The sequence below is a fragment of the Emydura macquarii genome, unplaced genomic scaffold (assembly GCF_026122565.2).
Source record: "Emydura macquarii macquarii isolate MOO-44397 ecotype Brisbane River unplaced genomic scaffold, CSIRO-AGI_Emac_v2 contig_1305, whole genome shotgun sequence".
NCBI classification, from domain to species: domain Eukaryota; kingdom Metazoa; phylum Chordata; order Testudines; family Chelidae; genus Emydura; species Emydura macquarii.
Window position 1 is genome coordinate 1,934,804 of NW_027131442.1, and position 25,027 is coordinate 1,959,830.

At 56.4% G+C, this 25,027-nt stretch overlaps 2 protein-coding genes across 5 annotated transcripts in view; both read left to right on the forward strand.

The window, feature by feature from the left end:
* Positions 1–15,585, forward strand: part of FNBP4 (formin binding protein 4) — a 31,258-nt gene extending 15,673 nt beyond the window's left edge. The window contains exons 9-17 of one of the 4 annotated variants that reach the window (XM_067550657.1): positions 6,355–6,473; positions 7,097–7,201; positions 7,580–7,713; positions 8,665–8,843; positions 9,451–9,782; positions 10,953–11,085; positions 11,183–11,445; positions 12,289–12,446; positions 14,488–15,585. In XM_067550657.1, coding sequence (XP_067406758.1) covers positions 6,355–6,473; positions 7,097–7,201; positions 7,580–7,713; positions 8,665–8,843; positions 9,451–9,782; positions 10,953–11,085; positions 11,183–11,445; positions 12,289–12,446; positions 14,488–14,578 — 1,514 coding nt within the window. In that variant the 3' untranslated portion in view covers positions 14,579–15,585. The remainder of the gene's footprint in view (positions 1–6,354; positions 6,474–7,096; positions 7,202–7,579; positions 7,714–8,664; positions 8,844–9,450; positions 9,783–10,952; positions 11,086–11,182; positions 11,446–12,288; positions 12,447–14,487) is intronic. The other 3 variants (XM_067550660.1, XM_067550659.1, XM_067550658.1) reach the window with 3 other exon arrangements.
* A 3,291-nt stretch (positions 15,586–18,876) lies between these two features.
* AGBL2 (AGBL carboxypeptidase 2) overlaps positions 18,877–25,027 on the forward strand; it is a 33,158-nt gene continuing 27,007 nt past the window's right edge. The window contains exons 1-4 of the mRNA XM_067550756.1: positions 18,877–18,906; positions 19,194–19,257; positions 20,159–20,305; positions 21,700–21,888. Coding sequence (XP_067406857.1) covers positions 18,877–18,906; positions 19,194–19,257; positions 20,159–20,305; positions 21,700–21,888 — 430 coding nt within the window. The remainder of the gene's footprint in view (positions 18,907–19,193; positions 19,258–20,158; positions 20,306–21,699; positions 21,889–25,027) is intronic.

A 25,027-nucleotide genomic window follows, 5' to 3' on the forward strand; every position in this document is an offset into this window, starting at 1 on the left:
ATGGCAACGATCATGGCTGGGGGAAAAACCACCTCGTAGCCCAGAGGCAGGCCCTTGGGCACAGACTTGGCAGGAGAAGCAAATGTGTGCAGTTTTGAGCAAGAAAGCTGTGAGCTGTTGTTTGTTCCTGCTGTGTTTAGGAGACAGGACTCTGCGTCCACTCTTCGTGAATCAACAGGATTGCGCCAAAGTACGGACCTGGTTGGTATCCTCGATTTCTTCTTCGAGTGCTTGCTCATGTCGATTCCATTATAGGTGCATGTGGGCCCCCATGCACGGTTACCAGAACTTTTTTTCCCCTTAGCAGGACCTGTAGGGCTGGCTCTGGAGCCCCGCGCACAAGCCGCAGTACATAAGGCGTCGCCCTACGCCCCCTCGGTTCCTTCTTTCCGCCATTGACAGTTACTAGAACTGCGTTCATTGCTTGCTTAATCCGCAAGTGCCTCTTAGCGTTTTAGTTTTAAGCATTCTTAAGAAGTTATGTAGAATTAGTTTAGTGTATTATAGATAAGTGGTTGTAAATAGTGTAATAGTTAAAGTTTAGTGCCATTAGGGACCTCCGCCAGGCAGCGGGGCATGCCCTGATCTCTGGGCTTCAAGCCCAGTAAGACTTGCAGCAAGCCCTTCCCGCTTAGCGACCCCCACGATAGTTGTTTGAAGTGCTTGGGGGAATCGGATAGGAAGGATAAGTGCCGGATCTGCTAGGCATTCAGGCCAAGGATGCAGAAGGATCAGGAAATTCGTCTAAAGGCCCTACTGATGGAGGCCACTTTAAGACCAGCCTTGGAGCTGTCCCGCTCCCTCTCGGTGCCAAGCACTGCCTTGGTGCCAGAGGGGCGCTTCCACGGCACCGGTCTTCTGCTTTGCCGTCAAAGAGAAAGCAGGAGAAACAGCGCTCAGAGAGGGGTCGTGCCCCCGCACCTAAGAAGGCTAAGGAAGCGGGGTCAAGTGCAGGGCTGTCACACCATCAGGCTGAGCAGACTCCGCAGGAGCAGAGCCCACCACCTAGAGCCCTCAGTCCCCCAAGGGAACTTCCTCTGACTCCAGGGGGCGGAAGAGGCCCTTTGAAGCTCATGGTGCCATTGATGCCGGAGGCATTTCAGTCAGCGAGAGACTTAATGGTACTGCCTTTGCCTCCGACCCCTTTGCCCTGGACGGGGCAGGAGAAGACAGCACTGGCGTTGAAAGGGAAGCTCCCGATGGGACCACCTCAATGGTTCCACAGCTCTCTGGAGCCTCGGAGTGCCTCCCCATGAGCCAGACTACTGAGGAGACAGTCCCCTCCATCCAGGCACCGATCTCCAAGGGTGCGTTCCACATCACCAGTCAGATCGCAGGAGAGGGAACGCCATCAGTAGGGGCATTCAGTGTCGGCGTCTTGACACCGTTCCCGGTCACCGGCACCCAGGACCTTAGACTCGGCTGGGCGGCACCGATCGCGATCGAGGTCCAGCAGATGGTCGGCACCGGTCGTGTTCCCCAGCACAGTTGAGTTCGCCCGTGTGCTCACGGCACAAAACCTGTTTGCCGGCAACGCTCCCTCAGAGATGATCGGTGCCATTGCCAATCTTTGGCACTGAGGCACTCGCCTGTGATGTGATGCTGCTCCCGCTTCTCCTCCTGACAGAGGGCTTCTCTGGCTCGGCACCGGTGTGGGGATCACCGGCACCGGTCATCAGTATCCCGCTTCCCATCGCCGGGGCAGCGGTTGCCAGAGCACCGGATGTCTTGGGAGGCCAGATACCAATCCCGCTCTCTTTGGCACCGCTCAGCAGGAAAAGAGTCAGGATCAGGCCATCGTTGGTCATCAGAGTGAGTCCAATTCCGCAGGGGAGGGTGAAACATCAGCACCCCACCCTAGCCAGCCCCATCGACCTGGAGGTCGGGACCTTACTCAGGATCCTCGGGGAAACAGTCTGTGGCCCCAGTGCCCCCAGCCAAGAGTCACAGCTCGGTCTCCGACGCAGAGTCGGACCCGCTGGAGGGCACATCTGCTGAGGTCTCCCAACAACCAAAGGGGGATGTCTTCCTCCTCTCCGGACCAGGCGGTCACGGCAGGGCCCTCAGCTCCCCTGGACGACTTTCATGCCCACCAAGAGCTCCTCGAGAGGGTTGCATCAAATTTGGGACTAGAAGCTGAGGTGCTTCAAGAGACATCGGCCAACCTCTTTGATGTGCTGGCAGCTGCAGCGCCGGCCCGGGTCGCCCTAGCAGTCCATGAAGGGGTTCTCAAGGTGGTCAGATCCCTGTGGCAGACACGATTCTCCTTACCACCAACCTCTGAAATGGCAGGGAAGAAGTACCATGTCTCCACTAAGGCATTCAAGTACTTGTTTATGCACCCTTCCCCGTCTTCCCTAGTAGTGGCGGCTGCCAACGAACTGGATCGGTAGGGCCAACCTGGCACAACCCCCAAAAACAAAGACGACAAAAAATTGGATTTGTTTGGGAGGAAAATTTATTCTACAGTGAGCCTGCAATTTAGACTCGCGAGTCAACAGGCGCTGCTAGGGAGGTATAATTATAACCTCTGGGGACTCCCTCAATCGTTTCGGTGAGGCTCTGCCCCAGGAGCAAGCACCAGACTTTACCACCCTCCTTGAGGAGGGCAAGACAGTGGCCAGGACTGCCCTGCAGGCAGCGTCGGGTCGATGGCCTCCGTGATCTTCATGTGCCACTGCTCATGGTTACAGTCGACTGGTCTGTCCCAGGAGGTGCAGCAGTCCATACAGAACCTGCCGTTCGATGGGAGTGCACTCTTCTCAGAACAGACAGACACCAAGCTCCACGGGTTAAAGGACTCTAGGGCCATCCTACGCTCACTGGGCCTTTACACACCGCAGACTGCAAGGAGGCAGTCCTGCCAGGAGCACCCGAGATACCAGGCCCAGTGTTTCGGGACCTACCGGAGGAGAGAGAACAGAGAAAAGGTTTTTATTCCCGTTACTTTCTCATTCCCAAGGCGAAGGGGCGGCCTCAGGCCTCTCTTGGATCTGCGGGAGCTCTAAACAGGCACATCAAAAAGTTGAAGTTCTGCATGATCTCCCTAGCCTGTATCATCCTCTCCTTGGATCCAGAGACTGGTATGCCGCCCTCGACCTGAAAGGCACATATTTTCATACCTCGATATTCCCTGGACACAGGTGTTTCTCCGGTTTGTGGTGGGAGGTTTCCACTACCAGTTTATGGCCCTCCCTTTTGACCTGTCATCTGCCCCAAGGGTATTTACAAAATGCATGGTGGTGGTGGCCACGTATCTCAGGTGTTGAGGGGTTCAGATTTACCCATATCTGGATGACTGGCTGATCAGAGCTGGGTCCAGGTCCAGACCCATATGGACTTAGTTTGGGCCACGTATCACTGCCTGGACCTGCTGGTGAACGAGCAAAAATCCACGCCGACGCCAGTAAGAGGATATAATTCACCGGATCATTCTCAATTCTGTGTGGGCGAGGGCATTCCTGCTGCGGTCTCAATTCAAAACCCGGTCAAGCCTGATTATGGGCCTATGAACCTCTCCCCTTACGATGGCACGAACTTGCCTGCAGTTACTGGGGCATATGGCAGCGTGTACTTAACGTGCTGTGGCACGCATGTCTGAGACTCAGGCCGCTCCAGCTGTGGCTGGCCTCTGCGTATGCCCCGAGCAGGTACCACCTGGACAGGGTGGTCACGGTGCCCCCGCAGGTCCTATCCTCCCTGGGTTGGTGGTCAGACCCCCGATCGGTGATGGAAGGGATCCCCTTTGCAGATCTGGCCCCCTCAGTGATCCTGGTCTCAGACGTGTCGGACTTGGGGCCACAGGACACAAGGGACCAGTTTGAGGGAAGACCAAGAATGGCACATAAATATCAGGGAGCTCAAAGCGATCCGCTTGGCGTACAAAGTGTTCTTACCCTTCCTGAGAGGCAAGGTGGTCCAGGTTCTGACGGACAACACTGCTGCGATGTATTATATCAATAGGGAGGGTGGGGCCCACTCCCTGGACCTGTGTCAGGAGGCGATGAGTCTGTGGAACCTAGTGATAGGGCATGATATTTACCCGGTGGCTTCTCACCTCCCTGGTATCAAGAACACCACAGCAGAGAGACTCAGCAGGACCCTCTGGCCTTGCCATGAGTGGGCTCTCCACCTCTTCGCTTCCAAGGTCAACAAGAAGTGCAGTCAGTTCTGCTCCGTTTGTGGGCTCGACGAGGGAGTGCTGTCAGACGCCTTCCTGGTTTCGTGGTTGGGGAAGTTGCTGTATGCATGCTTCAGAGCCTGAGTGGAGGTGGCACACGCTGGACATGCGCAGAGCCCTGGCCTTCTACATTGAGAGGACGAAACCATTCCGTAGGTCCACACAGCTGTTCGTGGCGATGGCCAACAGGATGAAGGGCTTAGCTGTGTCCTCGCAGCGAATCTCCTCTTGGATAACCTCCTGCATTAGGTTCTGCTACGAGCAGGTGACGGTTCCCCTTCCGAGAAGTGTCACCGTTCACTCTGCTAGAGTGCAGGCCCCTTCTGTGGCATTCCTGGCGCAAATGCCCATCCAGGACATATGCAAAGCAGCTACATGGTCGTCAGTGCCCACCTTTTAAGTCCCACTATACCATCGTTCAGCAGGTGTGGGACAATGCCAACTTCGGCAGGGCGGTGCTGCAGTCGGAGCCTCTTTGAATTCTGAACCTGCCTCCAAGGTGCTGCTTGTGAGTCGCCTACAGTGGAATGGACACGAGCAAGCACTCGAAGAAGAAAAGACGGTTACTTACCTTGTGACTGCTGTTTTTCGAGATGTTTTGCTCATGTCCATTCCATGCCTGGCCCGCCGCCGGAGTTGACGGCAGGAAGGAACTGAAGGGGCGTAGGGCTGGTGTGGCACCTTATGTACCATGGCATGTGCGTGGGGCTCCAGGGGGCGCCAGAGCCAGCCCTACGGGTACTGCTAAGGGGAAAAAAATTCTGGTAACCGTACACGGGGGCACGCACACACCTAGAATGGAACGGATATGAGCAACACATCTCGAAGAACAGAAGTTACAAGGTAAGTAACCGTCTTTTCTCCTCCTAATGGAAACAACCCAGCCCGGGCTGGAACATTGATGAACCGGAGGGGCCGTCGTAGTGCAAACGGAGGTTGCGCAGTAGCTGAGCAGGGGTTTTTTCCAGCCCCCGTAACACCCTTCCTCCCGTCCTAAAGGGAGTGGCCCCTGCTGTGTCCGCCTGGCCCTGCTGTCAGGGAGGACTGAGTCTGGGTGCTTGGTCCAGCAGTGCCATTCGGAGGGCTGGCCGTGGTAGTTGGTTTCTATTCCACGCTAACAACCAGAGGGTCCAGCCAATGTCCGGCCGCTATTCCAGGTGCGGCACAAACGTCGTAAAACAGGTTAGAGGTGAACTGCCTGGGATTTTGCTCTTCATTTGGGCGTGTTCCCTGCTCTATGTCAGACCTTCACTGACTGTGCTGGAGGGCTGCATGGGGGCAGCTCTCACGCTCTGAAGGAAGGAGGACGGGGTTGAATCTTCAACATCCTTTCCCCGTTCGTCAGTCGCTGTAGTTAAACAGTCTGTGGCAAAATGAAAGGGCTGCATAAGGTTTGCCTTGTGGCTGGGTGCTTTCGGCTGGGGAGAGAGGCTTGGTGAACACAGTGTGTGTCTACACAACAAAAAACGCACAGCTGCGAGTCCCACAGCCTGGGTCAATGACTCCAGTTCGCGCTGTGGGAGTAAAAACAGTTGTGGAGACGGTCCCACTCAGGCTGGAGCCTGAGTGCTGAAACCCAATGAGGGGGGAGGATCCCGGGGGCCAGCCTTCAACTTGTGTGGGAATGCCTACACGGCTATCTTTAGCCCATAGCATGAGTCTGAGTCAGTTGATCCAGGGTCTGAGACTAACTGCCGTGGGTTTTTTTGTTGGGTAAACGCACCCTAAGGGACTTTGGGAGTTTTGTCTGCCTGGGGGGGCTGGGCCAGGCAGGGGTGCAGGTGAGATGTATATCGGGTGCTCGGCTCTGTAGCTGACTCTAGCAAAGGCATGCTTTATTCCCCACGTTAATTGGTGACTGCAGTGAAATAGGTTATGGACGCATCAAAGCCGGCTGGCGAGATCGTGTCACTAACTTGCCGGCTGCCTTGGGCCTGGGCTACATGACAGGGTTAGATCGACGGACACAGCCTTGCATCGACCTAGCTGTGGGAAGAGACTTCACTTAAATTTGGCTTGAACTTTTAAAATGTGATCGACTAGGGCAAAGCTTTTTTAATTGACTCCCTCCCGCAGCTGCCTGCCGATGGGGAAGTGGGGGGTGTGCAGTGGGTGGTGATTACGTTGCCGTGGGGGAACGGTTAGGAAGCTCATGTGTGTTTTCTCTCCCCCAGCAGCGAGTGCAGAAGCCACCGAGGAGACTTCAGACAAAGAGCTGGAGCCAGAGGAGGTCCAGGACAAAGTGAAAGTGCAGGGGCTGCCCAAAGCAGAGGAGGAGGAGCAGGACCTGAAGGTGGGTGGTGGGGAGGGAAGAATTTGGTATTGGCAAGTGTTTGGGTCTCAACGGCGTCTCTTGGGGGTGGGGGTCCCTGATCCCCTTCCCACCCTCACCATTGAGAGGGAGCCATGTGAGAGTTGGAGCTTGGCCATGGAGCCATGGAGTGCTCTTTTGGGTTGGCCCTCTGGCCTCAGCCCCGATGAAGAAGGGACTTGGGAGGGCTGAGGAAACCTGTGGAGCTGTGTTCGGTTTATCTGACTTGCTTGTGTCTCCTGAGAAGCACTGCGGCGTGTGCTGTGGGTGTGGATGAGACAGTGGCGGTGGGGGGTTCCCTACCACTCGAGTGTAACTCATCCAAGTCGGTGAGGGAAGAGACCTCTTAGCTCATCACAGGGCAGGCTTGTTCCCTGCTTGGTAGCATGAAATGGCTCTGCTTGCAGGAACGCTAGGAGTGGGAAAAGCGGAAGCTGACCCAGGCACTCCACCCAGCCCACTTGCAGCGTCTCGCTGCCTCCCCGGCCAGCTTAGCTACCCTCTGGAGCAGGCCATAGCGGCGTGCATGCTGGCGGTCCTGCCCCAGGGCCTGCGGGCCATCTGCGAGCCGATCCTCACCCCTTACATGCCCTGTCTCTTGGCAGTTTCAGATTGGAGAGCTAGCAAATACTCTGACTAGTAAACTGGAGTTTCTGGGCATCAGCCGACAATCCATGTCCAACTTCCACATGCTGCTGTTGCAGACCGAGGTAACTGAAGCCTTTGCCCCTCTTGATGGCCTGTGCGCGCCTAGAGGAATCAAACACCCTTCCATTCCCTGAGTGCTGGGACTCCCCTGGACCCACTGCTCTAGCACTAGGTGGCTAATAATTGTGTCCCGGCCTTCAACTGGGGCCTACCCCAGCCCACCCAGATAGGACAGGTCCTGCCCTTGTCCAGCACCATCCGTGGGCTTGCTGATCAGGGCCTTCTGCTTCTTTGTCATCAGAGGGCAGCAGCGCATCCCCCGGTCACGCCCTCTGAGGTCGGCCCTTCTCGGGCTGGTTTTGAAGGGGCTCTTGTGGGCTATCGCTGGCGCCCTGTCTTTGATGCCGACGCATGACCGTGTCTCTGCTCGCTTGCCCTAGACCCGTATTGCGGACTGGCGCGAAGGAGCTCTCAATGGAAACTACCTCAAACGCAAACTGCAAGACGCAGCTGAACAGCTAAAACAGTATGAAATAAACGCCACCCCTAAAGGCTGGTCCTGCCACTGGGACAGGTACGCACGCTTCTCCCCTTTTCACCTTTGACCTTTGACCTCTCAGACATGGTTTGTGACCATCACCACCCGACGACGTGGCGCCACCCTGTCCGGAGACCGAGAGCAGCTGCAGTTAGCGGTGCTGGGCAGGCAGAGAACCTCCGGCACTCACAGAGTTTGGGCCAGCCACCAAATTGGAGAAATAAAAAGTCACTGTTAAAAGTGTTTGGAATGGCTTTGGGTCGGTGATTGGACAGAGCTCCCGAGTGTAACTGCGCTGAGGAGGGCGGGCTCGGGGGGTCGCGCATGCGAGAGCTCTGTGCACTTTGCAGGACCTCTGGATTTCTACTTCAACTAACAGCGCTGACCATAAGGAGAGCCCCCTGGCTGCGGATGGGAACCAAGCACGAGATTACTGTCTCCTACCGGCAGGTCAGACCCAAACATTTCTTTTTCTATTTGGCTTTTCTTGATTATTTTTGCTTTGTTTGAAATGTTCGCTCTTTTGTTTTTCAGCTCCCAGAGCCTCTCCCTCTCTCTAGCATTCACTGTATGTTTGACACCAAGAGTATCATACATGGGACCTCGACAGCCCATGAGGGAGCAGCCGCCTTGCCTAAATTGGGCTGCTCCCAATTTGTTCTCCGGAGGCAGTTGCTAACAGTCCTGGTCCTAGAGAGAGCTGGCCCCCCTCCCCCGGTGAACGTTAGCCTGCTTTCCCAGCCCTTCTCTCTTGGAGGGGAGGGCTCAGGGCTGGATTCACAGAGCCAGCAGTGCAAACAGCTTTGAGCGAGCCAGCTCCGAACTCCCACCTCCCTCCTCAGAGTTGTTTGTTGCCTTTGTGAATGGCAGCCCTGCTAGAAAAGGGGCTTCCCGGTGAGAGCACTGCGCTGTCACGGGCAAGGCCCACGTCTGCGTGTCGCTGCAGGGAAGGGAACGTAAAGCCGCCTGTTCTTTCTTGTGATCTAGGGACCATAGGCGCTATTTCTATGTTAACGAGCAGACAGGAGAGTCCCAGTGGGAGTTCCCGGATGGTGAGGAGGAAGAGGATGGGCAGGCCCTGGACAGTAAAGCTGAGGCTGTTCCCAAACCAGCTGCGAAGGAGAAAGCGGAGTCCAGTGGGGACTCCACGGTGGAGAACGCCACAGGTACTGCAGGGCCCGGGCTGTGAGACGGGAGGGGAAAGCAGTGGGTACTGGCTAGAGGGAGGGTGAGCGTGACTAGCGGATGCTGGAGAGCTGATGGTGCCGAGGACGGAGGCAGGCTGGTCCAATGGTAAGAGCACTACTGCTAGTGAGACCTGGTGTCTGTTCCCTGCTCCGCCATGGATTTGCTGTCTGACCGCGGGCCAGTCCCTTGATGCCATGGTTCCCATCTGTAACGGGGTGTGCGGGCCAATCTGCAAGCCAGTGAGGGGCCCCAATAGCAGGTGTCAGAGGAGCTGGTTCTGGACCTGAGACAGAGAAAGGGATGAGGGACCCTCTGCAGCCAGCCTCCCAGAAGGGAGGCGCTGTGCCTGGGACAGCCTTGGTCCCACAGCCATGCCTTTCCCCAGGAGCCCTAGTGCTCTGCCGCAGACAGGATGTGCGTAGCCCCACGGCCCGGGCTGTGGGCGTGCCATGCGCGGGGCCTGTGACGCAGGCATGGCGTATCTCTGCCACCGAAGTCCCAGTAAACAAGCGGCTTCTCGGGAGCACGGAATCGGCACAGCCGAGCGGAGGGACAGGCAAGGGCTGTTCCAGGCGCCATTGTCAGGCGTGTGTCAACCTGTCTCCTCAGGTCCTCTCAGCAAAGACACCTTCTCCAGCCAAGCGCCAGCTTCGTCTCTCGTGCCACTCACTCCCTTTTGGACTGTGCTTCAGTCCTCTGTCCCCGTGCTCCAGCCCCCTCTGCCCTTGGAGGTGCCCCCACCCCCTCCACCTCCGCCAGAGTCGCCCCCGCCGCCCCCACCGCCCCCGCCACCTGGGGAGGATGGAGAGATCCAGGAGGTCGAGATGGAGGACGAGGAGAGCGAGGAACCGCCAGCCCCGGGGACAGAAGATGCCCCTTTGAAACCTCTTCTCCGCCCAGCTGTCCCCAGCAGCCAGGTGAGGGTGGGGAGCGGCTGCTGCCTGAGGCAGGCCCAGGATCGGGGTTGGCCTCACTTGGCCTGGAGTGTTTCCCCATGGCTCTGCTATGTGTCCTTCCTGGGGAAAGCTCCTGTCATCCCATGGACAAGGGCCAGCTCCCTAGGTAATTCTGCCCCCCCTCCCCCCCCCCCCCCCGAGTCCTGAGAGAGGGGGGTTAATATTACCTCTCAAAACCTTTGCCAACGTTCCTCCCAAGAGTTAGTGGAAAGGAGGCGATCATGGGGCGAGAGGCATTGCTCAGCCCAGGATCTGGGAGGGGAACACAGATCGGTTTTTAACATGCAGAGAGGTCATTGAGTGGACTGTGGTTCTGTGCTGTGGACTGGCAAAGCAGGGCCCGGGAGAACAGTGGAGTTGCAATGGATCAGGGCAGGCCCCCCGGCAAAGCCTTCGAGCGAGCTGTCCGGCTGCCGCCTGGAGCTTGCTGTGGAAGAGCCCAAACCCCTTATTCTCTCCAGGGGGATTTCACTCATCTTGGAAGGGTTCCTCTGCCAGGAGTGCAGAATATTTCCCCCAAACACAGTGGAGAAGCATGTAAAACTGCAGAACAAAGTCGAGCAAGGTCCAAGGCCTGCTTTAGGTGAAGCCCTCCCCCCAGTGCTCCGAAGGCCCCTCTGTGTTAGCAGCTCACTCAGCTGCACTGCGCCCCCAGCGTTCGGGAGTAGCCTGGTTGGGTGGGGGCAGCAGGCAAAGCAGGACCTGGCGGGACAGGAGCTGTGGGCGGCTAAGCATTTGGAGGAGGCAATGGGTGCCAGCTGCAGCAGGGCGGTGGGGAGGGTGCTGTGCATGAGATGGGGGAGGACGAGCCCCAGGGGGCGGTGAAGTCCCGAGACAAGCCAGAGATGTAGGGGGGGCAAGGACAAGCTCAGTGTGGCGGGCCGGCATGGTGATGGGCTCCCTCCCTTGCTAGGTCACCCAGGCCTATGCTGGCTGTGAGCAGAGCTCAGCTCAGTCTGAGGCTGTCTGAGAAGTCCTGGCTCGAGTGGGGATGTCCCCTCGCCAGAGAGAGCCCTGAGTGAGGGGCGTCAGGTGTGGCTGGCTCAGAGTCAGCACAGGGGCCGTGGAGATGTCTTCTCTGCCCATGCAGAGTCATGCAGCCCCCTGACGACGCACCCCCTCTGCTTGCAGAGTAACTCCGAGGGCAGCGTCTCCGCTAAACCACAGAAGAGGAAAGCCAGTGAAATGAGTGCAGGACTGGTGCAGCGAGCAGCGACCATCGGCAGCTGTCCTGTTCTCTACAGCCAGCGCGTCATGGCAGTCAGTGAGTACCAGCCGTGGGGCGGCTTCTGAGTCCGGGGCGGCATCTGCAGGGGGCGTTCTGGGACGTACCAACCTCCTTCTCTCTGCTGTGTCCGCAGGCCCTCAGCCCCCAAGGCCGAGTCTCCAGCCGAGTTACCTGGGCGTGAACGCGCCAGCCCTCATCGGCTATTCGGAGTGTGCTGTGCCCGTTAGGCTGGCGGCCACCGTGGCGCAGCCAGCCCCTCCTCGAGGAGCCCTGCCTGCCAAAGGGACTGTGGAGCAGCCGCCTCCCCCTCCTCCACCACAGCCACCACCGCCTCCACCGCCCCCTGCCCCCAAGGCACCGCCTCCCGAGAAGCCTCGCAAGGGGAGGAAGGACAAGGTAGGGGCGGGCTCACGCTACCCAGAGCCGGGGAGCTACTGGCAGCAAGAGATGAGTCGGGAATCCTGGGTTCCCTCCCCAGGGCTTTGTGACCTTGGGAACCAATCACTTCCCTCTGATTGTGTGTAAAGGGGGCTGACTGATGTTTGACGCACTGTGGGGTCCCTGAATGAAGGGTCAAGTATCGTCCTTGCTGACTGCGAGCAGCTCACCCCGCTCCTGGGCTGTGGTTCCCTTTTATGTGAGGCAGGTCAGCTGCTGAGGACCATCAGGATGGGGCCTGCACCGGGCTAGCAGGAGTGGCTGCTGGTCAGCCCTGGAGTGGGTGGCCAAGCTGTGTTGGGGGCAAGATCCGTTCTCTCCTTGGTGGTAGCGAGAGACACCAATTTCCTGGAATTCTTGGGGCTCATCCAGCATCAAGGGGGGCTGTCTGTCCATTGCTGCCTGGGGCCCGTAGGCGCTACCATAATATGCCTAGTGAATAATGTTCCGTACCCAGCAGAGTGGGATTCTGGTCTGTGGCTTGCAGGCGCTATGGTAATATAGTAATCAGTGTGTGGCAGGGATTGTGCCTGTGGGAAAGGCCTGCCCGCCTCTTGATTCTTGCCCGTCAGTCACCCCAGGTCTCCCAGCCGGCCACTGGAGCAGGCTAACGTGCCCCCACTGGAAGCTCTGATCCGACACTGGCATCAGCTGTTTTTCCCACACGTGCTCTGCCTCCATCCTTGTGGATGTGTCTGGGTTGCCTTCCTCCCCCGCACCCTTGCCCTGTGCAGGAGAGCCACTCCTCTGTGCCCACGGTGCCACCTGCATGGTCCCACCCTTCTCCTTCTTCGTGTGCAGGGCAAGAAGGGGAAAGCGAAGATGCCGTCTCTAGTGAAGAAGTGGCAGAGTATTCAGCGGGAGCTGGATGAGGAGGAGAACTCCAGCTCCAGTGAGGAGGACCGGGAGCTCACCTCCCAGAAGCGCATTGAGGAGTGGAAGCAGCAGCAGCTAGTGAGGTAGGGTGGCTGGGGGTGGGTGGCAGGAAAGGGCCAGGAGCCTGCGCCTCATGTGTACTCTACACCTGCTCATAATCCAGTTCCTGCTACACTCCTGGCCAGGGGGGCAGGATCAGCACAGGGGTCCCAGCCCCCCTGGACAGGGCAACATGGCTGTGCCATGCTACCTCTGTCAGACCAGGACCTTCTGCTAGCGCCAGACTTGCCCCTTTTCTCTGTGCTGCAGGCCCCTAGAGAACCTCTCGCTGGCTCCAGCCTCTCAGATGCCGGCTGAGTCTGTGGCCATGCCCGGGCCCTGGAGTGGATTTGTTTCCTGTGGGTATCCCGACAGCTGTGAAGGGTTATTGCTCTCTCCTCAATGAGGCACTTCCTGGTGCCTTTCACCTATCTCCAGACCGCCGTAGATCACCCTCACCCAGATCAGCCCTCTCCAGCCTGCCTATGCAAGCAGCGTGCTTGGTCTGGTCAGCAGGAAAGGATCTTGGCTCTTCTAGCAGATGCCCCTTTCCTAGGACACTCGGCCCGTCCTCAAGGGAGCAGCAGTGCCTTGCTGGGCCACTTACTGCACATTGTGCTGAGCTGGGATTCTCCGCCAGTCCCAGCGCAGGGGCGCTGCTTGGCAATTGACCACAATGATACTTTCTTAACTACAGCCCTCAGCTCCCCTTCCAGCGCGTAGGGCCACCTGTCCCATTGCCCAGAACCATGCATGGCCATTGACCAGCACCTTTGGGCTCGCAGTCTAAAGCAGAGGCCCTGGGGAATGCGAAGGCAGGGGGAGAGGGCATAGGGGGAGAGAAGACACAGCTAGATGTGCAGCCTGCTATCATCCCGCAATGGGCTGAGTGCAGGTGGCAGGGACTAGGTCCTGCCTGTCAGATCTCAGGGCCGCGATATTTACAAAACTCCAATCGGCTGAGCTTCTTAGCCATTTCTGCTCCTCCCCCAGGGTCCTTCCAGGGCCCCCCGTAGCCTAAATGCCCCACCCTGAAGATGTGAATAAGATCTGCCCATCCCTGAGAGTGGTGGAAGCTTGAGTGAGGGGAGCACATGTAGGGGACGGGGGTTGGATAGCTAGACCCTCTCATCAGATCTGTTGCTGGGGAAGCCTGACAGCTGGACTGTTGTGGGGAAGGGGAGGAATTCCCTGCAGCAAGGGGACAGCGCAGGATGGGATTTGCTTGACTGAATCCTTCCCACCCCCCACTCCCAGCAGCCACAACTGCTCCCTGGCACAGCGCCCCTCTAGCGGCTCTGGGAGACCACAGGCAAAGGACTAGTTTCCAGCCAAAATGCACCTGTCGCTCTCCAGGGGGTTGATAAGGCCTGTCTGTGGCGTGGGAGGCAGTTGCCAACTTGGCATGGCATGCACATTCCCTGTCGTGCTTCCTCCACAAATGGAGGCTCCATGCCCCCAGCAACAGATCCGTACCCAGCAACAACAGACGGAGCAGCGTGAGGTGGCGCACGTGGGGGCTGCTAGGCAGCGCTGGCACTAGGGATGTAAAAATTGATTTAAAATCCGTTCAAACGTTCTAAAAATAAAAAGTTTAAACGCTGGGGCTGGGGGGAGGGGGGATGAGCGTGCTGGGCAGCTCTCATTCACGGGAAGCTGAGCCAAGCCCAGCTGCGGCTTGTGCCCCGCTTTCCTGCTGGGCTTCCCCTTCCCAGCCGGGAGTCGAGCCCAGCTGCGGCTCGACCCCCTCCCACCCTGCGCTGGGCTCTGTGCTTCCCTGCCAGTGAGAGCTGCCCAGCTGCCATTCCCCTCTGCCCCCCCCAGTTTAAAAGGTAACCAGCTGATTACCGTTTAAACGATTAACCTTTTACATCCCTAGCTGGCAGGTGCTTCTTCGTGCCAGATGGTGTCCTTTTCAAATCTCTTGTATTTACGATGTAGAGGAGTGTGGGATCTGTGAGGCTCTCTGTCCCAGGGAGAACAGCTGGGTGCTCTGGCTGAGTCCCATAGGGTGGACTGCGCATGCTCTGCCCGGATCCCTTTGCACGTGACCTGCAGGGTCTGAGGTGCTCTTTGTCCCCACAGTGGCAGGGCGGAGAGGAACGCCAATTTCGAGGCCCTGCCGGAGGACTGGCGAGCGCGGCTCAAGCGAAGGAAAACCACTTCCAGCACATGAGGCAGCGGCATTATTTTTTTACACGTGTACAGTTGAGCCTCTTCCCGACATGACTGTTGTCAATAAATTGTAACTTTGGGGCATCCCGTTTCAGTTGAATGGGCTGATGCAGCGATCCCCTAGACTGGAAAGTCTCGGGGGGAGGGCGGGGAGGCTGGATGTGAAAGGCCTGTTAGATAATGGGCGGCCTGGACCGGCCCTGTGCTCGCCGTTTGGCTCCTGGCACAGCAGGTGTGCTGGCCATGAATTGTCCATTTCAGGGCTGGGCTCTGGCAGCAATTGCACCAGGCAGTCGCCTTCTGCGTAAAGCTTTGCCTGGGAAGAGGAGCTGAGTTGAGCTTGGAAGCCTCTCCCTTCCCCCTACGGTTTAAGGAGACGGCGGCTCTTCCTTGGCTTTCAGACCTAGCTCTCGGATGCCTCCTGGGGTTGCCATTCCCAGCCCCTCTGCCCCTGAAGGCGCTGCAGCCCCCTCGTGTGTGCGCTTCCCCTGTCAGCCAGCCGGTGGCCAGACATCCCCGAGAGCTGGACGAGCCCTTCTCTCGTTTCCAGGGCTCTGTGTGCAGGCCTAGGGCAGCACAGCTCTTACTGCCTGGTGGTGTCAGAGAGACAAGTCCATTGTGCCTGGGCCATAAAACCTTTGATCAGCCCTTGGACATGCTCAGTGGGCTTAATCCGGGCCCATGGTAAGGCCAGGGGGCTGGGAGGTGGTGGGAGGCCAGATGCCAGGAGCCTCTCGTGGAAAAGCATTTTTGTTTGCTCTCTAGTTTTCCCCCCGTTATAGGCCCCGCCTCCTTTCGCTCCCCATCAGTCTCATGGCTTCAGCGAAAGTAGTGTTTTGTCCATGGCAAGACCCCATTCTTCCTCCCCCTCTTTCTTTGGATCAGAATCAAGTAAAAGTCACTCTTCCCACTGAAGGGAAAGCAGTTCGGGTTTCCAGCGGTTTGTTTTTCTCGTTTTTGGCTTTGTAAATTTGTACATAAACATGAATAAAACCCCTTTTTATACTTCACAAACCGCGTCTCCTTGTACTTTGACCGGGATAGACGATGCACCCTGTGAAACGGGCTGGGGGGGCATGTGGTAGAGTTGCATTCTGGGTGATGTAGGCTGTCCCAGCTGTCGCCCCGGCCAACCGGCTAGCAAAGGAGGGTCTGTCTGACCTGAGCAGGCAGTCACTCTGGGCCCCGGGAGAGGGACTCGTTGAGCACTTGGGGGCACTAAAGCAGGTGATGCAGGCTCAGCCATGCCAGGGAATCCCTCGTCGGTGAGGCTGGATGCCAGCTCTGATGATCAGCACTCAATCTCCTTGCCTGCTTGGTGGGCCTGTGACATGCTGGGTGCTGATTATGGGATTTTTTCAGCCTCGTTCATTGCATTGGCCCTTCACTCTTGCCCTTGTCCCCTGCCCCACAAGCACTTCCTGCTCGTAAACCTATGTTCTTATGTGACAAACGGAGGTTCCCAGGAGGGTGGAAAGATAGTAGGTTTTTACCAAGTCACAGCTGGGTAATCCTAGTGCAGAGGTTCTCAGCTGCGGAGCACAGGGGTGCAGAAAAATGTCCCTGTACTTCCTTGTGATAAGTGGGGGAAAGCGGAGAACAACTGTTCTAGTGAATCCTGAAGATAAAATTGAACTGGCATGATCAAAAGCAAACCCTCTCTAGGCAGTGGGGATCTGGTATATAACCTAGGCAGAGCTGTGCCAGTAGGGGGGAAACAGGCTGGTATCAGTCACAGCACAAGACTGCTCTGTGTGTAGGGAAACAAGAAGCAGCCAGAAGCAGCCAGTTCTCTCTCACACACACACACACACACACACTATTGGCAGGACCAGAGGAAGCCCCTTGGGGGTCTGCTAGAGGGCCCGGCCCACAAAGAACAGGACCAGGCAGTGCTCAGCATCTGATTCCTGTGTTGGTTTGTCGCTGCTGCCTGTGCAGGAGTCAGGGTGGCACACATGGGCATGTGCAATACACCTCCCCCAATCCCAGTGTGGCATTGAACCCTTGCTGGGGAGCAGAATCCAGCTCAACACCAGCTCCCATTTATACACCACACACTCAATCCCTGTGGGTGGGGGGAGAAGCAGGGACAGACAGTAGCCTCCTCTGCTCCTGGAGCCGGGCTGCTGCTTTCTCCAGGGCCTGCTGCTGTACTACCTTGGCTTGGTAACCCCTGTCCCTCCTCATCGCTCTCTGTTGCTAATCTCTGCCAGCGGCAGCTTCTCTGCTGGCTGCCCTCTTCTTCCTCTCCCATTACACCCTCGCAGCTTCTCACCTCCCCATCCTTTACCTTGGCTTCTACCAGGGCAGCAGAAATGCCAGCCTTGCCCATGGGGTGTCCTGACCCTTCTCTCCCCACCACTGAGATCTATGGGGACAAGGTGGATGGAGGCGGGGGAAGTCAGTGTGGTCTGTAGGGGCAGTAGGGCCTGGTTTCTACATGCACACACCTGCCAACCTCTGGGGTGCCTATAGGAGCTGTAGGGCCTGTGCACCTGTAAAAAAGTATATAAAAGTTCCTGAACTGTTACAATAACTGATGACTACAAATGTTAAGAAAAGACGTGAGACAGAGACACAAATAACTGAATTTGTCTCAACATAGAGGCCAAGTTGGTATGATTCAAGAACTCTTAAAATCACACTTGTTAAAAACCAATGTGGCGCCGGCAGTTAATGAACCAAAATTGGTATGTGGGGTATTAGGCCTAATTGGTGGACAAAAAAAATGAAGAGATGCGCTAGGCTGCCCATCACTGCCTTTTTGGGACCTTAAAAATTTTGTGGGGATAGAAGAACAGAAGGAGGCTCTTGGAGCGCGCTTCACCAGCCTGCCAGCCACCCCCACCCTTGCCTGGCATCCCGGGTCTTTGTCGTCTTGATCTGGAGAGGTGTCCTGACCTGACCCAGCCAGAGAAAGAGGGGCCCAGATGACATCGCCATCCCTACCAGTGCCAATTGAATCCCAAACATCACCTGGGGTGACAGGTTTTACCAGTGTGATGCCATCTAAGACCCAGACTGTCAAACAAGGGTTTTTTTTCCCCTTCTGGAAACTCTCTCCAGCTAAAGGGGATGGGAGAAAGAACTGTTAAAATGAAAGTTTTATTCAATGCTTCACAGTGTAAAGGCTTTAATTGTTTTTCCTTTTCTGTATCTTTAATAAAAAGTGTAAAGGATGTTTAATAAGGTGTTGGCCATGGTGCTAAGCAGCCTGAAGTCACTGTATCTCAAGCCCCATGTGTTGTTTAGCATTGTTTAATGTTGAACAATGGTTGTGTTAATGCCTTTAGCCCATATATTTCACCTAAATTAATACAGCTGGTCCAGTCCACTCATGGTCACATATGCAGGTTTTGGGGCCATGGTCTTTATACACACACACGTTCAGGTCTATGGGGCCGGTAGGGCCCAGTCTCTACATACACACGTGTTCAGGTCTACGGGGCCAGTAGGGCCTGGTCCATACACACGTGCAGGTCCTTGGGGTTATGTGAGCGGTAGTGGGACCAGGTTATTACATGCGCAGGGCTATGGGGCAGTAGGATGTGGTCCATATGCATAAGTGCAGGTCCCTGGGATTATGGGGGCAGTGGGGTCTGGTCTCTACATGTGCAGGTCCATGGGGCAGCAGGGCCCGGTCCGTACACGTACACGGTCCCTACACACACACACAGCGCGGAGGCCCCTGTCGGTGCGGGTCCGGGGAAGGTCTCCAGGTCTCCCCAGCGCGGGGGTGGGGCTGGGGGCCGGCGCGGAGGGAAGGCAAGGCTTCGATTTCACTTGGCCCCGCCCCTGAAGGATGGAGCCAATGAGGAGTGAGCGCTCCCCGGGAGCCACGCCCACGGCCGGTTGCTGGGATACCGCGTCCCGGCATGAGGAGAGGACGGGAGCAGGACGGGAGGCTGCGGTGAGGGGCGCGCGCGGGGGGTGGATCAGGGCTCCTGAGCGGGAGGGGAGGGGGAGCAGCGCGGAGGGGCTGGGGCTGGAGCACACGTGGGGCAGACCATGGGTGTAATGAGAGCGGCGGGGGGGTGCCATGTGGTTGGAGTGTTCCTGGCAGACACCGCAGGATCGGGGAAGAAGCCCTCCCCTCTGAGAAATGTGCCCTGGGTCCAGGTGCCCTGGGTCCAGCGAGGGAGCGGGATGGGGGGGTGCAGAGCTGGCGTAAGGGGGAGAGCGTGGCATGGAGGCCTGGTTTGTGTCTGGCCAGGGGCTGGGGGCTGTCAGGTCCCTTCTAGTCCCCTCGGTGACTGGTTTCTCTGCTTCCCCCTAGAACTGCCGCCTCCACCTGTCATGTGCCCAGCCCAGGAGCCAAACCCTGAGGTTAGTGCAGAGCCCAGCCCTGCAGAGCTGGGCTTGGGGGTTATGGGCGCCTTTCAGCCACTGATTTCAGCCACTGCGGCCATGCCATGGGGGACTGCAGCAGGGGGAGGGAAGCATGGCAAAAGGGGTGGCATCAGGGTGGGCAGAGGTGAAGAGACTGGGACTGGCCAGTGGCTAGAGGGGATTGGCCCTGTGCACTCTGACCTGTCTGTTCATTAAATTCCTGTGTGCTGGCATCTGAGGGCATGGGGTCCTCGGTCTCGCTTACCCTTCTCTTCCCTTCCCAGCTGCTTGCAGACCCCTATGAGAGCTTCATGCACCACCATCTCCAGTACTATGGCTACTTCAGAGGTAAAAGCACCCGGGGCAGCCTGCTGTTTTCCAGCCCACAACGTTCCACTGGTTGGCAAACAGTGACTCAGTGCCCACCGGATGCCTCTGGGTTTCACCTCCACACCCCCTTCCCTCTAGACTGCCGTCCTGCACTGGCACAGCATGGCGGGGCAGCTGTGGGAAGGGGACACTGCCAACTGGAGAGCTAGGCAGTTTACAAATGTGCTTTTTACAGTGATATTTTCCTGTATTTTAAAGTGTTTTCCCTCCCCTCTTTGGAAACACCCCCCAGGAGAACAGGCTGCCGGCTGAGTGCCCAGAGCTGCAGTGAATGACGCTGGCTAGGCTGCATGCTGTTATACAGGGATCAGTTCAGCATAGTCCTTTTTGCCTTTAACCTCTCTGGTAGGCTGGGGATGGAGCAGGCCCATCTGTGTGACTGTGGAGTGGACTGTGTCCCGCTTGAAAGCTGGCAGCTCTGGAGCAAACTTGGCACCCTGGCAGGATCCCAACACAGTACTGTGCTCCTGATTCTCTGATCACATAGCTCCTCATAGAGCCAGAAGGAGCCAGAGCTGGTATTCAAGCATCTAGTAACTGCCAGCTCTTTCTGTGCCTATAAGGAGCCATGGAACCAGGGACTCGTTCTCAGCTGGGCTGAGTGCCTCCTCCTGCATCTGGAGGCTGGCTAACCTTTTCATGTTAAATGACTGAGGTCCCGAGAGGATCCTACAGCCACTAGCTCTTCTCTCTAATGCTCAGAATCAGAGTAGCTGGAGGCTGGAAGTCCTGCTGGGTTCAATCTGGTCCACCCCCAGGAGCAGTGCTGGATCATTCCCTACAGCACGTTGGCCAGGCTAGCTTTAAATGTCCCAAGAAATGGAGCTTCCCCAGCACTGACAGCAACATCCCTTCTTAGATGAGGAAAAAACTGCGCAGAGCAGCTCCCTTGTGCCGCGAGAGCGCAGACCCGAGAGCTCAGGCTGTCTGCTGGAGCAAGAGACTCTCCGGGAGAGCGGAGCATCGGACTGCAATTCCCTTCAGGACAACAGGAAGAAGCTGATCTGTGAGTGAGCAACTCAGCATGAGGAGCCGGGTTTCCTGTGGCCACAACAGCGAGTGGCCCAGTTCAGCAGCCGTCTGCAACTCAGAGGTTGTATTAGGTTGGGGAGAGAAAGCTGGGGGCAGGATTGGGGGTGAACTGTAAGCACTCACATTAGTTGAGCCAGGCCTCGGTGAGCGTAGTCATGCTTAGCCTTGGGTTCCCTTCTGGGAACCTCCTTCCAGCCGGCAGGTTTATCACCATCTCCATCTCGGCAGGGCCACGTTCTCCCATGAAGGCAGCCTCCAACCCTCCTCTGGGGAAACGGTCAGCGGGTCGCAGCTGGCTTTTTGGCCACTCCCCCAGGCATGACTTGAGCCTGTTGCCTTTGGGCCAATAACAGTGTCACTCCCATGCTCACACTCCCTCCATGCCAGTGAGGGCCTCCCAACACCCCCTGAGAACTGACAGCACCCTCGCCCTGGGGCTGGATGGGGGGGAGGGCTGCGTGGCTTAAAGCCCCGAAGGCAAAGCTGCTTTTGAGATCCTGTTAAAACATCAAGTTTATTACAAAGACACTAGATTAAAGTTGATGCTCAGTGGCGACACTGCTATTGGCCTATGTGCCTGGCTCTGGCTTGGGAGCACAGCCTACGCAGCTCTGTGGCACAAAGACTGGTCTGTGTCTGCCCAGCGCCCAGCACAAGGGGGTCCTGGGCCATGGCTGGGGCCCCTGGAAGCTACTGCCACACAAACCATAGATCACAATGGCTTTACGGGGGGGTGGTGACACTGTCTGAACCAGTTAAAGGTAAATACATCTATAAAGGGACACACAAACTCACGGAAAGGACTATCCCCTTGAGTGTATGCCAGGGAACTTTGCTGGTGCAGGCAGATCCGCTGCCCCACACCAGACAATACCCCCAAATCCTAGGAAGGGGGAAGGGCATCCCTGGGATGGGCAGACCATTGGGATCCCACTCTCTGAGAGGCCATCCACAAGCAGCCAAACTAGAGCTGCCCCTACGCAGCCCTGGGTTGTGCTATGGCTGGGTGGCCCTGAATCACGGAGCCACCGCCAGGCCCTCTCCACCACGTCCACTGAAGAGCAGCTGGTACCAGTTCTCCTAGCCCACTGGTTGTGTCATCCCGGGCAGCGTGTCCCCGGAAGTGCTGGGCGGTTCTTATTCCTATAGCCTGCTGGCCGTGGCAGTGCTGCGCCCCCTCCTGGTTGGCAGTGTCTGCTGCCGGCTGAGACACTGGGGCCAGGTGTGTTTGTGTCCCACTGCACGAGTCTTTTCCTAGCAATGCCCAAGTCCTGGTTCTGCCGGATGCGTCAGCCATGAAATTGGGGCATCGGGCCATGCAGTGTGCTGCGAAGGAGTCCCCAGCACCCACTCCTCTTCTCTTTGTAGGTTCTCTCATGCTGGAGGCGGCACTTCTCAAGAGCAAACAGCTTCTGTTCAATCACCTTGAGGGCCCCGGGGTCCGACGCCTGCGGGAGCCGCGGGGTCTTTTTGCTGTGCCCACCTTGAGAGACCCCCTGCAGGCCCCACGCTGGCCAGTGGAGTGCGAAGTCATCGAGGAGCAAATCCAGCATATCGGTAATTAGATCTCTGTGTGTGTCTGTCACTGCCCCCTGTCCTGTGTGGGGCTGCCAGGGACTCCCATCCCATCAGGGCATCGGTAACTGGATCCTTGTGTGGGTCACTGCCCCCTGTCCTGTGTGGGGCCGCCGGGGACTCGCAGCCCATCAGGGCATCGGTAACTGGATCCTTGTGTGGGTCACTGCCCCCTGTCCCATGTGGGGCTGCCGGGGACTCCCCAGCCTGTCAGGGCGCTGGCGCTAACAGCCATTGCAAATCCTGGGCAATGTTGCTAGCTCCTGCAATGGATGGTGTGTTTTCTAAAGCTCCGGCTCCTGGAATCACATGACTACATGAGACTCTCAGTGTCCATTTTAATAAAAGACTCTTCTAGCCCTCACGGTCGCAGAGAAAAGCTTGACAGGGTGGCCCCAGACAGCACTAACACCAGAGGTCAGATAACAAGAGCCCAAATGGAGGAGGTTGTAAAATGTCTTGATTTTTAAGCCAATCTCATGATTTTGGGCATCCTGTTGCGTAAGCACATGGAACAGGGTCTCTCGGGGAGGTCAGGCAGCTCCTGGGGTGATATACAGGGGCTCCAATAAGATGGAGGCTGCGGTGAGTCTTCATACTTGAATAGTGACTTCTCTTCAGCTGAGCAGAGAACGAGGCTACCAGATTGGGCTTAGTCCATCCTCAGCATGAAATCCACCAGTACAGCCTTGAATGGGAGCCCAGCCCATAGGAGCCTGGTCAATTGCATTAATGGCTAAAGAGGTAGATCCTAACATTAACACATGAAACGCCGCCCAGCAAATTGCACACACTTGCCAGGTTTTGTTCCCCAAGGCACCCGCACAAGCTTTCAATTCCTTTGGAAAGAATAAAATTCAACCCCATTTAAAGAGCTTTAGAGCCTCGCTGAAAACCTGTATCTGGTCAGGAACGCTTTGGCCAAGAGGTCCATTCTTTTCTCGCTCATGGTTGTGTCTAGTCTGGTTTGGAGTCCCCAACACCAAAGCTCCCCCGACTCACTTGACAGACTGTTCCATGCCCTACTGCGTCTCACTGCTATCACCCCAACACTCAGGCTAGCATGGCCCTTTCTGCCTTTCGCCCTATTGTTCCTTGATCTTCCCTGTTCTCAGTAATTCCCCCCCACTCAGACAGAACACTCCCCTGTCTTTGGCACTGCTTAGCTCTCCTAGCCCACTCATCTTTTTCTTGCTTCTCTCCTCTGGCCCGCCTCTGGTTTTCAGTCTCTGCCAGGGAACGTGGTGCTCAGAGGTCAGAATGATTGGACATACACAAGTCCATGGGGCTGGCTGCAATGCACCCGAGGGTGCTGAGGGAGTTGGTTGAGGTGATTTCAGAGCCATTGGCTATTATCTTTGAAAGCTCGTGGCAACAGGGGGAGGTCCCTGAGGACTGGAAAAAAGCAAATATAGTGCCCATCTTCAAAAAAGGGAGGAAAGAGGATCCAGGGAACTACAGACTGGTCAGCCTCACTTCAATCCCTGGAAAAATCATGGAGCAGGTCCTTAAGGAATCCATTTTAAGGCACTTGGAAGAGAGGAAGGTGATCAGGAACAGTCAACACGGATTCACCAAGGGAAAGTCATGCCTGACCAACCTGATTGCTTTCTATGATGAGATGACTGGCTCTGTGGATGTAGGGAAGGCAGTGGATGTGATATATCTTGACTTTAGCAAAGCTTTTGATACTGTCTCTCACAGTTTTCTTATCAGCAAGTTAAAGAAGTATGGCTTGGATGAATGGACTATAAAATGGATAGAGAAATGGCTAGAGCATAGGGCTCAACGAGTAGTGATCAATGGCTCCATGTCTAGCTGGCAACTGGTCACAAGCGGAGTGCCCCAGGGGTCGGTCCTGGGGCCGGTTTTGTTCAACATCTTCATTAATGATCTGGAAGATGGGGTAGATTGCACCCTCAGCAAGTTTGTGGATGACACTAAGCTAGGGGGAGTGGTAGATACCCTGGAAGGTAGGGATAGAATACAGAAGGACCTAAACAAACTGGAGGATTGGGCCAAAAGAAATCTAATGAGGTTCAACAAAGAAAAGTGCAGAGTCCTCCACTTAGGAAGAAAGAATCCCATGCACAGCTATAGACTGGGGACTGACGAGCTAGGCAGAAGTTCTACAGAAAAGGACCTGGGGGTAACATTGGATAAAAAGCTGGATATGAGTCAGCAGTGTGCCCTGGTTATCAAGAAGGCTAATAGCATATTGGGCTGCATTAGGAGGAGCATTGCCAGCAGGTCACGGGAAGTGATTATTCCCCTCTATTCAGCATTGGTGAGGCCGCATTTGGAGTATTGTGTCCAGTTTTGGGCCCTCCAGTACAAAAAGAATGTAGACAAGTTGGAGAGAGTACAGCGGAGGGCAACAAAAATGATTAGGGGGCTGGAGCACAAGACTTATGAGGAGAGGCTAAGGAAACTGGGCTTGTTTAGTCTGCAGAAGAGAAGAATGAGGGGGGATTTGATAGCAGCCTTTAACTACCTGAAAGGGGGTTCCAGGGAGTATGGGGCTAGGCTTTTCTCGGTGGTGGCAGATGACAGAACAAGGAGCAACGGTCTCAAGTTGCAGTGGGGGAAGTCTAGATTGGACATTAGGAAAAAGTTTTTCACTAGGAGGTGGTGAAGCACTGGAATGGGTTACCTAGGGAGGTGATGGAATCTCCATCTTTAGAGGTTTTTAAGCTGAGGCTTGACAAAGCCCTGGTTGGGATGATATCGCTGAGGTTAGTCCTGCTTTGAGCAGCGGGTTGGACTAGATACCTCCTGAGGTCCCTTCCAACTCTAATATTCTATGATTCTATGAATGCTGTGCCTGCCTCCCAGCCAGCCAGTAGGGCCTAGTGGACTAATCGTGGTGCTAGAAACCAGACCGCTTCTCCCCCTGGGTGATGATTAGCTTCATGCCAGGTTATGCTGGTCTCTGTGGCGTTGGGGAGGATGCTCAGCACTTGGGAGAGATGTGGCTAAGAGCCAGCGTTACCCACAATTCTCTGCCTCTGCTGCAGCCCAAGTGGTGTTTTCTCTGCACAGAACTTGCCAGCCAGTATTTTTTTGGCCCTTGGGGTCTCCCATTCTTGTCAGGAGGGCGATGGGGGGGACTTGAAATGGG